Here is a 16693-nt window from a genome sequence, read left to right as displayed (position 1 = left end):
TATATATATATATATATACACATACATACATTCACACACAGACACACACACATACTCACACACTTCATACATATAAATCATATTCATATCGAAGATAAATTATTGAAGCGAGGCTATCCTTTTCAGCACCATGGACAGCGACACAGCACAGGCCGTTTAAGGGTCACTTTTAGCTATAATTCACAACATTTCAGACTACTAGCGAGTAATACCCTTTGAAAGCTATGTTTAGGAAAAAAGAAGTAAAAAAATCACATTGTGCAGACTTACCAGTGTACTGCCCGCTTCAGTGCAATCGATGCTGCGTTTCTCCTTTGGAATTGTTTTGGTTCCACTCGGGTCAACAACACTCAACAGACTTTGACTGATGGGTCCGAAATACTTAACGTCACTTTTCCTGGAGTCTGTGGTTCTGTAAATTTCATAATTGTGAACGTGCTGCAGAGGTCCTGTGCCAACAGTGTCTGCGTAACGCGACGGATAGTATGGAATAACCGGAAGATTTGACTGATAATACAAATGAGATTGCCTCCATCTGTATATTTTAACCGATATTATGACGACCAAACATGTTATGAAAAGAAATGAGACTGCAGCCAAAGCCAAGACCAGATAAAAGGTCAGATTATCGTTGTATTCCTTGTCGTGTGGAAAGTCAGTGAACTCCGAGAGCACTTCAGGGAAGCTGTCCGCCACCGCCACGTTAACATTGACTGTAGCTGATCGAGAGGGCTGCCCGTTGTCCTCCACTACAACAGTGAGTCTTTGTTTCACAGCATCTTTATCTGTCACTTGGCGCACAGTTCTTATTTCTCCATTCTGTAAGCCCACTTCAAACAGCGCCCTGTCTGTGGCTTTCTGCAGTTTATATGAGAGCCAGGCATTCTGTCCAGAGTCCACATCAACAGCCACCACTTTAGTCACCAGATAACCCACATCTGCAGAATGAGGCACTATTTCAGCCACCACAGATGTGCCTGACTGGACCGGATACAGAACCTGAGGCGCGTTGTCATTCTGGTCTTGAACGTTAATGAGAACTGTAGCATTTGAACCGAGAGGTGGAGACCCTCCATCTTGCGCTCTCACATGTATTTTAAACTCTTTCATCTGTTCGTAATCAAATGATCGCACCGCATGGATAATTCCATTGTCTACGTTAATAGAGAAGTATGTTGAGACTGGTGAACCATTTACATCTGTATCTACCAGATAATATGCGATACGCGCGTTTTGCCCTGCGTCAGGGTCTGTTGCTTGAAGAGTCAGCAGAGAAACGCCGGGAGAGTTATTCTCAAATATATATGTTTTATATTCACGCTGACTAAAGGCTGGTGCATTGTCATTGATATCAGTAATATCTAGAGAAATAGTCCTTTTACTGAATAATGAGGGGCTGCCCTCGTCTGACGCAACTAACGTTAGGTTAAAACTGGAAACTTTTTCTCGGTCTAGTGGTGCATCGGTGACCAAAGTGTAGTATTTGCGCGGTGATGGTTTAATTGTAAATGGAGTACTTTGTTCTAAGCCTAGGCGGACCTGTCCATTTTTACCGGAATCTAAATCCTGGATGCTTATTAAAGCTACAACTGTGCCGGGCGGATAATCCTCTTGTATTTTACCCGAGAAAGATGTCATTGTTATAAACGGGCTGTTGTCATTAACATCCACAACATCCACTACTAATTTACTCGCACCGGTTAGACCCCATGGGTCTTTAGCCTGCAAATTAAGTTCATATTGTTGAACTGTTTCATAGTCTAAATTGCCAGTGAGTGTTACGTCACCAGTGGCTGCACTGATTTGGAAGAGGTGCGCCGCGTCCTCTCCCATATGAGTAAATGAATATGTGACATTGCCATTGTAACCTTCGTCTGCATCAGATGCACTTACTTTAGTTATCAACGTACCTTTTACTGCGTTCTCAGCAACACTTGCTTTATACATGGTTTCCGTAAAAATGGGTGCATTATCATTGGCATCAAGGACAGTAATGACTATTTTAACGGTTCCAGAGCGCGGTGGGTCTCCACCGTCAATAGCCGTTAAAATAAGTGAATGCGCGCTCTGTTTCTCTCTGTCCAGCACTGACTGCAACACCATCTCTGCATATTTACTGCCGTCTGAGCGACTGTGTTGCTTTAAAGCAAAATTATCAGTAGGCTTCAGACTGTAGCTCTGAAGAGAATTCAAACCAACATCTGGATCAGTCGCTGTGTCTAACAAGAAAATAGTGCCTACACGTGTGGACTCGCCTATTTCGAGAATTATTTCTTTCTTAGAAAAAACGGGCGCATGATCATTGATGTCTTGAATCTCGATGGTAATCGAGAAAAATTCCAGAGGGGTTTCAAGCAAAATCTCAAGACCGAAACTACACAGAGATTTCTGTCCGCAGAGCTGCTCTCTGTCTATTCTCTCTTTTACCACCAAATGTCCTTTCTTGCGGTTCAGCTCGATATATTGTCTACTATCATCAATAACGAGACGCGCACGGCCAGAAACCAACCTTTTTACATCCAAACCGAGATCCTTCGCCACATCTCCGACAAACAATCCTGGTCTCATTTCCTCTGGAATCGAATAACGAATCTGCCCGGTCACGGTGTTCAGCACGAATAAAAGGAAAATGGAGAATCCTGCTTGCCATTTTACACACCGCCTCAACTGGAGTCCTTTGTTATCCTGCATCCTGCAAATGTAGTAATCCAAGCAAAATTCAGTCATACGCGTCCAGTTTTCAAATATTCGAGCATTTAAAAAAACTCTCTTCAGTATTGTTAAGAAGATTCCAAACCGAGCCCTTCTAATTTACAAACAACAGCTCGACGTCTTTTCTCTATGCCTTTTGACGCAATGCCTTCTATACTGAGTTGTTTTGCTTTGCTCACTGTCGTCTCCCTGGGCAACAGCACCTCTCACAGTCAATGAGCGGCACAACAGCAGAGCTGGACTGTCCAGCATAAAATAAGAAAAAAAGTGAGCTACACTCTCTGAAATAAAGGTACAAAGCTGCCCCTGGGGTGGTGCCTTATCAAAAAGTACACATTTGTACATAAATGGTTGATATTAATACCTGACGCCCCAGTGACAGCTTTTGTACCTTTATTTCTGGTTCTGTTGGTTGTCATTGCTGATCAGAAACTCAATAGCGAGTAGTTTGATGCATCAAAAAATCTTTTTTAATTGTGATTATCTGTGCAGGAATGGAGACATGAAATCAAATTACAATGCAGAATTACAGAAAGTGAATCCAACCAGTTTACCAATTACAGAATAACCACCAACCAATAACACCATTTACTCTATACTATAGCGTTTAACAAGATTTTAGGTGCATCGTGCATCTAGCCCTGTACATTACACTAAAACCTCTTATTTAATCAAAATAATGGAATGTGTAAGATCAAGCCAGTCAGATGTGATTCTAGTGTCTAAGCTAGCAGATGGCCTACATTTGAAAGGATAAAAATAAGTGGAGTGTGATCTCCAAAACAGACCCAGACACAACATTGTGAAGACAGATCTGATTGTCAAAGCCTTGTAGCAATCAAAAATAAATAAATAAATAAATTCATTAACACTATACAATAAGGTTGAATCTGTCAACATTAGTTCATATACTGTATATATACAGTGGTGGCCAAAATTGTTAGAATACTTGGCATATTTAAGAGGTTTCAGTTGTTTTTGTTGAATTGGCCATTACAATACCCATAAAACGAACTACCTGTGACAGAAGGAATCTGCTGGAACATTGAAAATGATGGACTGGCCCCCCTTCAAAGTCCGGACCTCAACCCCATCGAGCAAAATTGGGGCGAGTTGGAAAATAAACAGGACAGATCTATTCAACATTCAAAGGAAAGCCTTTGGCTTGAGTTGCAGAAGGCATGGGATAATATTAGTGTTTAAGTTCTCAGGAAATACAGTATATTGACACTATATCAGAGAAATGTGCTGCTGTAATTGCTGCAAGTGGTGGACATACCAAACATTAAAGTTAAAAGTGGATAAATATTTGGAGGCAAAAAATATTTTCAATATTTTCAGATCTGTCGGGTGTTCTCACAATTTTGGCAATCAATATATATAAATATTTATTTGTGTGTGTGTGTCTGTGTATCTGTCTATCTATCTATATATCTATATACAGTATCTATATATCTAGATAGATAGATAGATAGATCTAAAAAATGCTGTAAAAACTGTCTTTTATTGTTAGTTCATTGTATCCAATGCATTAACGAACTTAGCCTTATTAAAGTGTTACCAGAAACAAGATGTGTGTTATTGTGCCGGTATGTGGTTTTGGACATTACAGTTGATTTGAACACTTCAGCTGTGTAGATGCATAAAACATGAGCAGCACTAAAGCTGCCACATAGTCATACATACTCAGTGTGATGGGATTGCATTATTCAGACTCTGTGTCCCATGATGCATTTTAATGCTGTAAAAGTGGGCCAGAGCCCAGCCTTAAAGCATAGTGACACACGTGCTGCAGCAGGAGAGGAGAGCCAGAGACCTATATAGGGCACCCCCCCCACACACACACTCATGCAGTAAGATGATGCAGTGTCTCTGACACAGTTTTAGTGAAACACCACAAGATGGAGCACAGCACATACTGTATAATAACCTTCAGTTACTGAACTGAACATAACTAAACAGTTCATAAGAACAATGACATTTTAAATGACAAAGAAAGAGAAAGAAAAAGACTGTGCAAGAAAGTAAAAAGAGCTTTCTGTGAATTGCCAACTGTATTTTATTTAACAATAGCAGTAAATAAAATGTTTCTTACCTAAATGGAGATTGATTCGTTTCCATTCATTAGGATCGTGGAGGGAAGTGGAGGTCGTGGAGGGAAGAAAAGAGAAGAGAAAATAATTAAAAAAACTAAATTTACATTTCCTGAAGAAAATGTGTTTTGTTTGAAGCACTTACACTGTACGCAATAGTGATACTGATGCTTTCTTTGGCAAACACCATTAATTAAAAATAAATAAACATAATAAATATAAAAGATAAATGAGAGACAAAAAAAAATAAAAAATCACACACCAAAGTGCACATAAAACAGGTATAAAATACAGCTTAAACCAGAACTCTCTGACAACTGTGACATACCAACTGTAAGAATGGTGTCATCATTATCTCTATTTTGATCAAAACAGTGTGCACTGAGCAACACAGGAGTGTGTAGGGCAGGTGAGGAGACACACATTTCTGCCTCTGTCCTTAAATCTCTTCAATAGCTTTTCATGAAGTCTCTGCCTTGTGTGCAAATCCACTAGCGTGACAATCAGATTGGATTTCAAAGCAAAACTGGATTTTACTATGGTCTGTGTATGTTTTAATATTTTGCTGTCTATTTTCTCTCACCCTCATACACAGAGGACCATTCTCACGTGTGCAGCAGTGTACAGCAGAAGTAGGCCTGCCTAAAGCAACAATTGAACCACACATGGGTGAACATTAAATAGCACACAGTGGCTGGCTGGGAAATGTACAGCATTCTGTGGATACAGATCTGCAATACAGACTCATATACGTAGCATTTAACTACATGCATATATTCCATATAATTTGCTTTTCAGGGTTATTCATTCATAACTGGCACTTATAACAACTACTGATAGGCCAAAATCCACATTCAATTAATAAAACACCTTTGCTGGATTTTAAGCAGTATATTAACCATCACCAGATCTGATGCTAATTGAATCCACACTAGTGTCACCTGAAAATCCCTAAATGAAGCTCAGAATGACACTTGGGTGAAATAATTTGGAAATTCTTCACAGTCTCTCTTTTGCCTTATTATGGTTTAATGTATGCTTATGTGTCGTTTATGGTCCAGTTAAATGCATGACGTGTTACACATTGCAGATGAGCTCAGTGCACAAATGCACAAACATCTGGCTGTTTAGAGAAAACATTACTATCCATTTGGACTGTAGACATGCAGACCCGGCAAAAACCAATATACAGTTTACACGTGACAAGACTAAATCATTCATTATCCTATATAAGAAGCTCAAATCATGAGCCTGGAGTCTTAAAGTTATGGTTAGATATTTGAGAATGATTCAAATAGCAATAAACTTCAAATTTTTAGGTAAATAATATGACTATTTTATGGCAAAGTATCTTAGTGCCAAATGTAATTTAAACAATTAAATGAAAAAAAATAAATTTCACAGATTTCCTGCATTAGACTTTTCACACTATGCTTAACTCTAACCTAGACAATTTTTACTCTTGGGTTTTGCAAGATTTCACACTAGTAATTTTTAAACTTTGCAACAAGAATCCCTGCTTTAGAGCGAAACTGATGCTAACACCAATGTATTACTAACTGAAGGCAGGTATGACAAGTGTAACTCTAGACTAGACTTTAAAGTAATCATTAAAATTTGAACGACTTGAAGGAAAAATGCCATATTACAATCTTATGCTACCTGGACTGAAAGATAAGCATATGCATAAACACATCCTGACACTGCACTGCTTATTTAAAGAGATAACATATCTGAGCCAAGACAAAAGAAAAATCTTTTATACTGGAACACTGGGAAGACTGTTGAATGTTGCATGTAGTACTTCCTTATTTCCCATTTAAAGAAGGCACTCAGAGTGTGCCCCTTTTGATAAACTAATTTTATAACATAACTCCTTTTCTAGAACTGAAAGTCACTTTATTCTATTCAGAGTAAATGTTAAAATAAATAGTAAAAATTGATCTCTGTAGAAATAAGTACATGCATGGTTCATGTTATACTATGGTTCAAAGGATATATTTATTTATTATTTGAAATTTAAGTTTAAGTTTAAAGTCACCAGTTACAAACTGCATACAAGACGGAATAGTACAATAACAGATAAGAAAGGAGACAGCATGATACAACAGCTTATGCATAAACCCCCAAAAAATATCTAGAGTACAGAAAGAGAATTGAAGATGAAATCATGATACATGTGATTAAAAGAGATAAAAGAGTGCTCATGTGAAAGAATGTAAAAGTAAACATCCAAACAAATTGAAATACTATTGATTTCTAAATAAAGTGACTAAATCTCCTTGCAAACTGTACACACACACACACACACACACACACACACACACACACTTAGAGCAGATCAACATACAATAAAAATATATTTTTAGAGTTTGTGTTTACAAGTTGTGTAAAAAATCGTCACATGCACAATTAAAGCAGAAAAGAACATACAACATTAAAGTGAGGGACTCACTGAAGACGTGCATTATAATAATTAACATTTGTCATTTGTTTGATTAAAGGATTTTCAGTCCAATTTGTTGATAAGGACTTTCTGTATGATTGTCAGGGTCAAACCATCTGGGTTAGAGTTTATGTGGCACTAATAGCTTTGCACGTGTGGCGCAGTGGCCACCCACATGCAACAACATCCCTCTCTTATTCAGCATGTCCAAATCAACAAAATCAGAGCCAAATCTGAAGTCCCCTTTCCATGAGCCTGTGGTTAAGAATGAATTATATCGATCATCTTTCTGCAGAGTATTGAAGTGGCTCACGTCAGAGTAGCCAGGTGGTCCGTAGGTAGGAGGAAAAACGGGCAAGTTTGCAGTTGAACGGTACATGTATCGGTATCTACATAATCTCATATAGACCACGGCAATGATGAGCACAAGGAAAAGACTGGACATGCCTGCCAGAGCCATTATTAAATATAAAGTAAGGTCACTGGGTCCATGTGATTTATCCGTGCCACGTGCAACCAGCTCATCGATGATAGGCAAGCCGTCTTCTATCATAATATTGACAGTTGCAGTTGCAGACAAAGATTCAAGCCCATTATCAATCACAGAGACTAACAAGGTTTGCTTGATTTCTTCATCTTCTGCAAACGGCCTTAGTGTCCTAATTTCTCCACAGTTCAGTCCAATGAAGAACAAATTAGGCTGTGTGGCTTTTACAATTCGATAGGACAGCCATGCATTGTGCCCTGCGTCTGCATCAATCGCAACCACTTTGGTGACCAGATAATCTGCAGGAGCAGCTCGGGGCACAATATCATGTGCAAGGTACCCATCCAACCGAACTGGGTAAAGAACAACTGGAGCATTGTCATTCTGATCTGCAATAAAAATCTGGACAGTGCATGTGCTAGTGAACGATGGCCTGCCTTCATCACGTGCCATAACTTGACCATGAAAGTGAGTGGATGATTCGTAATCAAAGGGGCACAGAGTAAATATCTCACCAGTTTCTGCATTGATGGAAAGATGAGAGGCTGCATCTTCTGAAAGAGAATACAGAATTCTTGCGTTCTGGCCTTCATCTGCATCATCAGCTCTGACCTTAATAACCAGGGTTCCCTGAGGCTGATTCTCTACAAATTTGATGCTGTAGTCACTGTGTCTAAAAACAGGAGGATTATCATTAACGTCTATGACTGTTATGGCTACAGTTTTACTGCTGAATAAAGGGAGTGTGCCAGCATCCACAGCAGTCACAGTTATGTTATAGTGAGGACACTTTTCCCAGTCTAAAACTCCATCAATCACAAGCATGAAGTAATTCTTTACCTCTGACACAAGTTTAAATGGCACGTCATCAGATATCTTACATGTGACATGTCCACTGGTGCCAGTATCAAGGTCATAAACGTGCAGCAAAGCCACCATGGTTCCAGGTGAAGCATCTTCTGGCACAGTAGAAGTAGTTGATTTAACAGCAATAACAGGTGAATTGTCATTCACATCTATCACATCTATTATGAGTTTACAGTGAGATGACTGGCCGCCCCCATCTTTGACTTGCACATCCAGCTCGTGAGAACTGGCCTCCTCATAATCCAGTGCAACCATGACCTTTACCTCACCCGTCACGTGGTCGACCTCCACAATCCCCCTCGTCTTATCAGGCACGTGACTGAAACAGTAACTAATTTCCCCATAAATCCCATTGTCTAAATCTGTTGCATTTAATTTAACCAACACAGTGCCTCGAGGTGAATTTTCCTGCGCACTGACTTTGTACACACTTTGACCAAACACAGGAACGTTATCATTGGCATCCAACACGTGAATGTGAATTGATGTCGTTCCAGAACGAAAAGGTCGGCCACCATCCACTCCACTTAGAGTCAGAAAATGATCAGCTTGGTTTTCTCGATCCAAAGGCTTTTTAAGAACCAATTCAGGATATGCATTTCTGTCCACCTGGGTATTCATTTCCAAAGCAAAATATTCATTCTCACTGAGTTGATAATGGTGAACTGAATTAGCTCCTATGTCAGGATCGTGAGCACTTTCAAGTGGAAAACGTCTCCCCAAGACCGTTGACTCCAGTAGCTCCAGCTCAATCTGACCATTTTCAAACATCGGACTGTTATCGTTGATGTCCTGGATGTCTAAGAGGAGACTGTAAACTTTGAGCGGATTTTCCAGGAGCAACTGGAATTGCAGGACGCACGACGCAGACTGCACACAAAGCTCCTCACGGTCCATTCTCTCACTCACCAACAGAGAGCCTGTTTCTGAGCTCAGCTCGCAAAACTGTCGGCTCCCCTCAGCAACAACTCGAGCGTTGCGTCTCACGAGCTCAGTCACATCTATCCCCAAATCTCTCGCCACATTGCCAATGACAGAGCCTCGCTGCATCTCCTCTGGAGCTGAATAACGCACTTCACCGAGAGAGCCCCACATGCAAATGAAGCAGAAACAAAGCTGAAGCCAGAAATTGGCCCAAACGCATCTTGTCAAACAAATCATGTTGTGAAATATTAATGGCTATATTTAAATGAAAAAGAAAAATAATGACGATCAAAGCACATTCTGAACAGATCGTCAAATAGCTGGGGCAGACACTGCACTCTGATGACTGCTCCTGTCGGCTTAGATTTGTATTTTCATCTCTCCCTTCCTCTGCACGCCTACATCATCCCCCTCCCCATCTATCCCTTATTCCTCCCCTCCTCTGCTCACTGTGTAACAATGATTATACTGAATCAGGGCACACGGCACAGATGAGATCACTTGCTAAGCTGTGTGTAACATAAGAGCGTCACCCAGAGACCAAAAGAAAGAGTTACAGACACACCATCCACAAACTTGTGTTACCATGTACAAACAAAACACCACTGGATGTATTTTATTATTATTATTTTTTTTTTATAAAGAACATAGGAGTATAACTAGTGCTGAGAAACTAATATAAATTAAAATAGATCTCAATTTTGATATGCTATGGTTTATTTCAGGGGCCTGAGGAGTACTGAATATCAAGAACAAAACTGTTTTGGGGGGCTAAATCCCTTCTGAAAATGTATGTAACTAGCCACTATTTAGAATTTCATATAAACTTCTAGGTCAAATGGATAGCTCAGTACATTACCTCACAACTATGTCGGATGAACAGGTATAAGCCAGTTTGTAACATTAACACATGATGCATTAGATTCCCATTATTCTCAATTGTGATTTTCAATATTCGTTTTTTGCCATTTGTTGTGACATTTCACAGTGGCAGCTGTGATAAATAACTAAATAAATAATAACTAATAATAAAAAAATACTATCATGATGATAATAATAATAATAATAATAATAATAATAATAATAATAATAATAATAATAATAATAATAATAATCTATATAAATGGTTATGATGAGTTGTAATTTAAAAAAATTAGATGAGACTGCTTTTCTAAAATTTACAATGCCATTAAACAAATATTTAACATAGTCTAAATCAGATTCTATGGTGATGATAGCACTCATAAAAAACGCGTAACTAATTTCATACCTTATTTTCAGAGGTATTGTCCCGCATAGTCTCTGCATCAAGCCCTTCAAGCTCATCCACAGCAGGGTACCATCTCGGTCATGAAGGAGTTTCCTTCCGGAGAGGGGTATAATATGTGAGGGGAGCTGTCATTCTCATCCGTTATGAAGACACTCACGGTCACGTTACTGCTCAGAGGAGGAGAACCGTTGTCTCTGGCTAACACAAGCAAAGCAGCTCGCGGTCTAATTCACCTGTGGTCACCAGAGAATAGTAATTTTTGATTGAAGGTACAAGTTTAAACGGGACGTTTTGCTGAATGGAGCAGCGCACCTGTCCGTTATTCTCAGAGTCTCTGTCCTGCACATTAATGATGCCAACCTCTGTACCGGGTAATGCATTCTCAGGTATCGGGCTATTCAAAGATTTTACTATTAGTATAGGGGCGTTATCATTAATGTCACTTACACTGATTATAACATTCGAGTAAGATGTTAGACCGGAACCATCTTTAGCTATTATTCGCAGACTAAACGTGGCTTCTTCCTCAAAATCTATTGGCCCTTTTATGCTGATGATACCTGTCTTTCGACCAAGGTAAAACAATTGTTTGTAGTTTTCCATAACATCATATGTCACTTCTCCGTTTTGTCCCTCGTCAGCATCAGTAGCGCTCACTGTCACCACTACAGTATCTAGAGGAGAATTTTCAGGCAGACTGACTTTATAGACGGCCTGACTAAAGACTGGAGCATTATCATTAGCATCCAGCACAGTGACGTGTATGGCTACAGTACCTGATCTCGGTGGAGTCCCGCCGTCTACCGCAGTGAGAATTAATGTTACCTCCTGCTCGTGTTCGCGATCGAACTCTTTGTTTAAAATGAGTTCGGCGTATTTCTCTCCAAGAGAGTTGCTTTGCACGGATAAAATAAAATAACCATTACTTTGAATAGCATAGCTTTGTACAGAATTTTGCCCAATATCCGCATCATTTGCTTCAAGTAAGAAGCGTTTGCCCTTATCGGCGGATTCTCTGATCTCCAAATTAATCTCATCTTTACCGAAATTAGGACTGTTGTCGTTAACATCTTTAACACGAAGACTGATACGATGTAATTCTAGAGGATTCTCCAGCACGAAATCTTGATTTAAAACACATGAAGCTCTCTTTCCGCAAAGTCCCTCTCTGTCGATTCTTTCCGCTACGGTCAGTTCTCCAGTATTCACATTAATGTCACAGTATCGTTTTCTGTTACCTTCAGCATCAACGCGAGCCTTACGAAATGACAGTCTGTTCACATCGAGCCCGAGATCCGTTGCTATATTTCCAATCACAGATCCGCGTTTCATCTCCTCCGGGAAAGAATAGCTCACGTCTCCATAAGCGATGTGCGCCGTCAGCACGAAGAACAAAAAGCCAAACATCTCACCAGCAATATAGAAGGTGTAGATATCTTTGCGGAAATGAGTGCAAATGTAACCACGTTATCCACATGTAAAATAAAAAGCAAATGACTCAATATGGCAGATACACGAGGACAACAGATAATGCGCCTCTCATTGTTGGCGATTTTCTACAACAAGATGAGACGTCAGTCCTGAATGACATCATGAACAGGGTGGAGAGAAACAGCTATGTGAATGTCATCGGCTAAACTGGTAAACAGCGACACTAAGAGTTCAATTATGAAACTGCAAGTACTCTTATAGCTCTGATATTAAATGGCGAAACTTGGATATAAGCACATTAAATGACTTCATAACATCAAGAGTTCTGCACTTTGAAATATTCTCCTTAGATGTGAACAGAGAATAAGCATAATTTTCTAGAGCATCTATGCGTAAAATAAACACCCATGTATGTAGACCGACATACTAAAGCAAAACCTCAACAGCAACGGACACTGGCCCGTACAGCAGCGTGGAAAGCTTATAGAAATACACCGTCCCATTCTAAAACGTCTATTCAGTAAACTGAATTTTAAAAGAAATTATTTAATAAGAATTTAAAGGACTTCATGAACTTAGTTCAGACAACATGGTTAAAAATGTGCACGACTAATGTTTAAGAACCGTTTCTCATCGCATTTTCTTGCATAATTCCAGCACTATGTAAAACTTTAGTAAATTACTGAGAGCCTCGGACGACTCGTAATAAACGTGCAGTGCATTTTTTTTATTTATTTTTTTACATTTTTGTTATCTCTCATTTACCAAAATGATTTGAAATAAACTATGTCAAAACGTTCAAATGGATCATTGTCTTTAAGTTTGCTATAAAGTATTGGCAAAAAAAAACTTCACATTTACAATGATACCAAATAGTCTGTTCGTGGCTTTTTCAATCAAGGCCTGCCTTCGTGAGTACAACCAACAGCAGTCGAGATATGACGTTTTAAATTCTAAATCATGAAATCCAATTGACAAAAAAGAAAGAAAAAAAAACACCGTGATTATGCGATAATTATCACTAATACTTATATACATTTTAATGATCAAGTAAGGTATTTCAGCGTGTGCTGCATGAGCACCATCTCTGTCTCTCTCCTCCATATATTTCTCCAAATATACGCAACAACCTAAACAACGTAAAAGCTGATGCAGCACCATGGACAGCAACAGTACAAAGTTACCCTGTGTAATTTTCCATACAACTAAAAGTATATTGGCCTATTACTAAACAGAATGTTATTGGCTTCGGAATTGAATCCTCTTTATATGCTAAATTCATAAAAGCGAGACATTAACGAAAGAAACGCTAAAACAATAAAAGAAAGAAATAGATTCGTAAAAAAGGGCGATTTGTGAATATATGACTATGTATAAAACACTTTATATGTGACTACACTTCAGACCTTAATTGTAGACTTGTGAATGTTTGAATGTGAATAGGTCACGTGATCTTTTTCTAGAACAGAGCCTGTCAATACGATCAAATGAGAACACAAATTCACATTTAATTTCTAATCCCAGACCATTAACTATCTGTGAAAAACAGAGTTATTTAGTCCTACCTGAAACGAATCGCTCATTTCCGCATCAAGCCCTTCAAGATCATCCACAGCGGACTGAGTCTTTTTCAGAGTCAGGTCAGCAGTCAGTGTGCCCCAATTTGTAAAACAGAAAGAAGGGGCAGTCACTTAAGCATAATTTATATTAAGGATTCCTTAACTAGCAACGAAAAAAATAATAAAAAAATTAACTCGTGAACCAGGATTTATGACTTCAGATTTTTTTTTATGGTCATGTTTGAGCAATTTAAAGAGAACATATAAAACTAGCTACTTCTAAGCCTTCAAAACGAGCTTCAACATTTTTAAGAGCCTGTTGTCAGTGCAGACAGTCCATTAAAATAAACACACTAATTTAATCTGTAAGGTTAGAACATTAAAAAAGTAAGAAAAGAAACGTTAAATCGCAAAGTACCACCCATGTCAGCATCAAGTCCTTCCAAAAAAAAAAAAATTATATCACAAGATGCACAAATGTAACCATGTCATAAAGAATACAACAGCAACAAACACGGCCTGTACAGCACCATGGACAGCTAATAGAAATATGCCCTTTCTACTAACTATAGTGAACTGGGATTTAAAAAGAAATACGAAATTAAATTAGTTTATAAAATTGTTTCACAGAACAGACAACGAGATGGATGCAAGAAAGTTACCATTTCTAAAACCATTAGAAAGTATGTTGCCAATAAAAGTAACTTGCAAACCCAAAATATTAAAAAGATTAAAAAAATAAATAAAAATACTTCGTCAGTCCTACCTGAAAGGAATCGCTCATTTCCGCATCAAGTCTTTCAAGATCATCCACAGTGGACTGAGTCTTTTTCAGAGTCAGGTCAGCAGTCAGCGTGCCCTCATTATAAGATCTGACGAACTTGAAGTCACTAGTGCGCGAGCCCGTGGTCAGGTATGCGTCATAATTGTAAGTGCTGCGGAGAGTTCCCGCGCCCTCCACCTCTGCGTAATTTGGAGGGAGATACGCGCTGGGAATGGCTACAGCTCCATCAAACAACAGTCTGGGCTTTCTCCTGCGAGAAAACCTGACGGCCAGGATGATGATGATGAAGGTCAGGAAGAAAGTGGAAACGGACACCAGCGCGATGATCAAATAAAACGTCAGTTTGGAGCTGCTCTCGTCGCGAGACATGTCTTTCAGTTCTGGAACTTCAGCCAAGTTATCTGATATAAGTAAATACAATGCGCACGTGGCTGAGAGAGGGGGCTGTCCGTTATCTCTCACGGACACAATGAGGTTCTGTTTCATGCTGTCAGATTCAGAAATGTCCCGCTGCGTCCTGATCTCTCCGCTGTGGACACCGATAGTGAAAAGTCCCGGATCTGTCGCTTTAATAATGTGATACGAGAGCCACGCGTTATCCGCGTCCACCGCGTCCACGGCGATCACCTTGGAGACCAGGGAGCGCGCCTGCGCAGCTTTGGGTACCATGAAGGAGTTACACGAGCACTTTGAAACTTTTCAACTGTTCGTAATCAAACGACCTCACGGCATGAATGACCCCGGTGTCTCCGTTAATGGATAGAAAGGAGGACACCGGTGCGCCATTGACATCAGAGGACAACAGAGAATACACTACAGTGCCATTCTGTCTCCAGTCCGGGTCTGTAGCTGACACTGAACAAATAGAAGAGCCCGGTTTGGTATTTTCTTGCACATGAGCTCTGTAACTCTGCTCCTGAAATACAGGTGGATTGTCATTCACGTCAGCTACAGTCAGGTGAATATTCTTAGTGGAAGATAAAGGCGGAGAGCCCTCATCAGTAGCAGTAATTGTAATATTATAATCAGAGAGCAGCTCGCGGTCTAATTCACCTGTGGTCACCAGAGAATAGTAATTTTTGATTGAAGGTACGAGGTTAAACGGGACGTTTTGCTGAATGGAGCAGCGCACCTGTCCGTTATTCTCAGAGTCTCTGTCCTGCACATTAATGATGCCAACCTCTGTACCGGGTAACGCATTCTCAGGAATCGGGCTATTCAAAGATTTTACTATTAGTATAGGAGCGTTATCATTAATGTCACTTATACTGATTATAACATTCGAGTAAGATGTTAGACCTGAACCATCTTTAGCTATTATTCGCAGATTAAATGTGGTTTCTTCCTCAAAATCTATTGGACCTTTTATGCTGATGACACCTGTCTTCCGATCAAGGTAAAACAATTGTTTGACACCTTCCATAACATGACTAAATTCATATGTCACGTCTCCATTTTGTCCCTCGTCAGCATCAGTAGCGCTCACTGTCACCACTACAGTATCTAGAGGAGAATTTTCAGGCAGACTGACTTTATAGACGGTCTGACTAAAGACTGGAGCATTATCATTAGCATCCAGCACAGTGACGTGTATGGCTACAGTACCTGATCTCGGTGGAGTCCCGCCGTCTACCGCAGTGAGAATTAATGTCAGGTCTTTTTGTTGCTCACGATCCAGCTCTTTATTTAAAATTATTTCGGCGTATTTCTCTCCAAGAGAGTTACTTTGCACTGATAAATCAAAATATTCATTATCTTGAATAGAATAGCTTTGTACAGAATGTTGCCCAATATCCGCATCATTTGCTTCTTCAAGTAAGAATCGTTTGCCCTTAACTGCGGATTCACTGATTTCCATATCAATTACACCTTTACCAAAAAAAGGATTGTTATCATTTATATCTTGAACAAGAAGACTGATACGACGTAATTCTAAAGGATTCTCCAGCACGAGTTCTTGATTTAAAACGCATGAAGCTTTCTTTCCACAAAGCCCCTCTCTGTCGATTCTCTCCGCTACGGTCAGTTCTCCAGTATTCAGATTAATGTCACAATATCGTTTTCTGTTACCTTCAGTATCAATGCGAACCTTACGAAATGACAGTCTGTTCACATTGAGC

At 39.5% G+C, this 16693-nt stretch overlaps 1 protein-coding gene across 1 annotated transcript; it reads right to left on the bottom strand.

The window, feature by feature from the left end:
- Nucleotides 1–7275: 7275 nt before the first annotated feature.
- Nucleotides 7276–9834, bottom strand: LOC107754495 (protocadherin gamma-A4-like). Its single transcript, XM_016570972.1, has one exon. It carries the CDS (start codon nt 9764–9766, stop codon nt 7373–7375), a length of 2394 nt encoding a protein of 797 aa, XP_016426458.1. The 5' UTR covers nt 9767–9834; the 3' UTR covers nt 7276–7372.
- Nucleotides 9835–16693: the final 6859 nt, after the last annotated feature.

This window comes from Sinocyclocheilus rhinocerous, unplaced genomic scaffold, assembly GCF_001515625.1.
Source record: "Sinocyclocheilus rhinocerous isolate Xijiao unplaced genomic scaffold, SAMN03320098_v1.1 scaffold50, whole genome shotgun sequence".
NCBI lineage: Eukaryota > Metazoa > Chordata > Actinopteri > Cypriniformes > Cyprinidae > Sinocyclocheilus > Sinocyclocheilus rhinocerous.
This window is presented reverse-complemented; position numbering and strand designations above follow the sequence as displayed.

Excerpts from the sequence above, each read along its gene's own strand:
- LOC107754495 (XM_016570972.1), bottom strand. The coding sequence starts at position 9,766 with ATGATTTGTTTGACAAGATGCGTTTGGGCCAATTTCTGGCTTCAGCTT.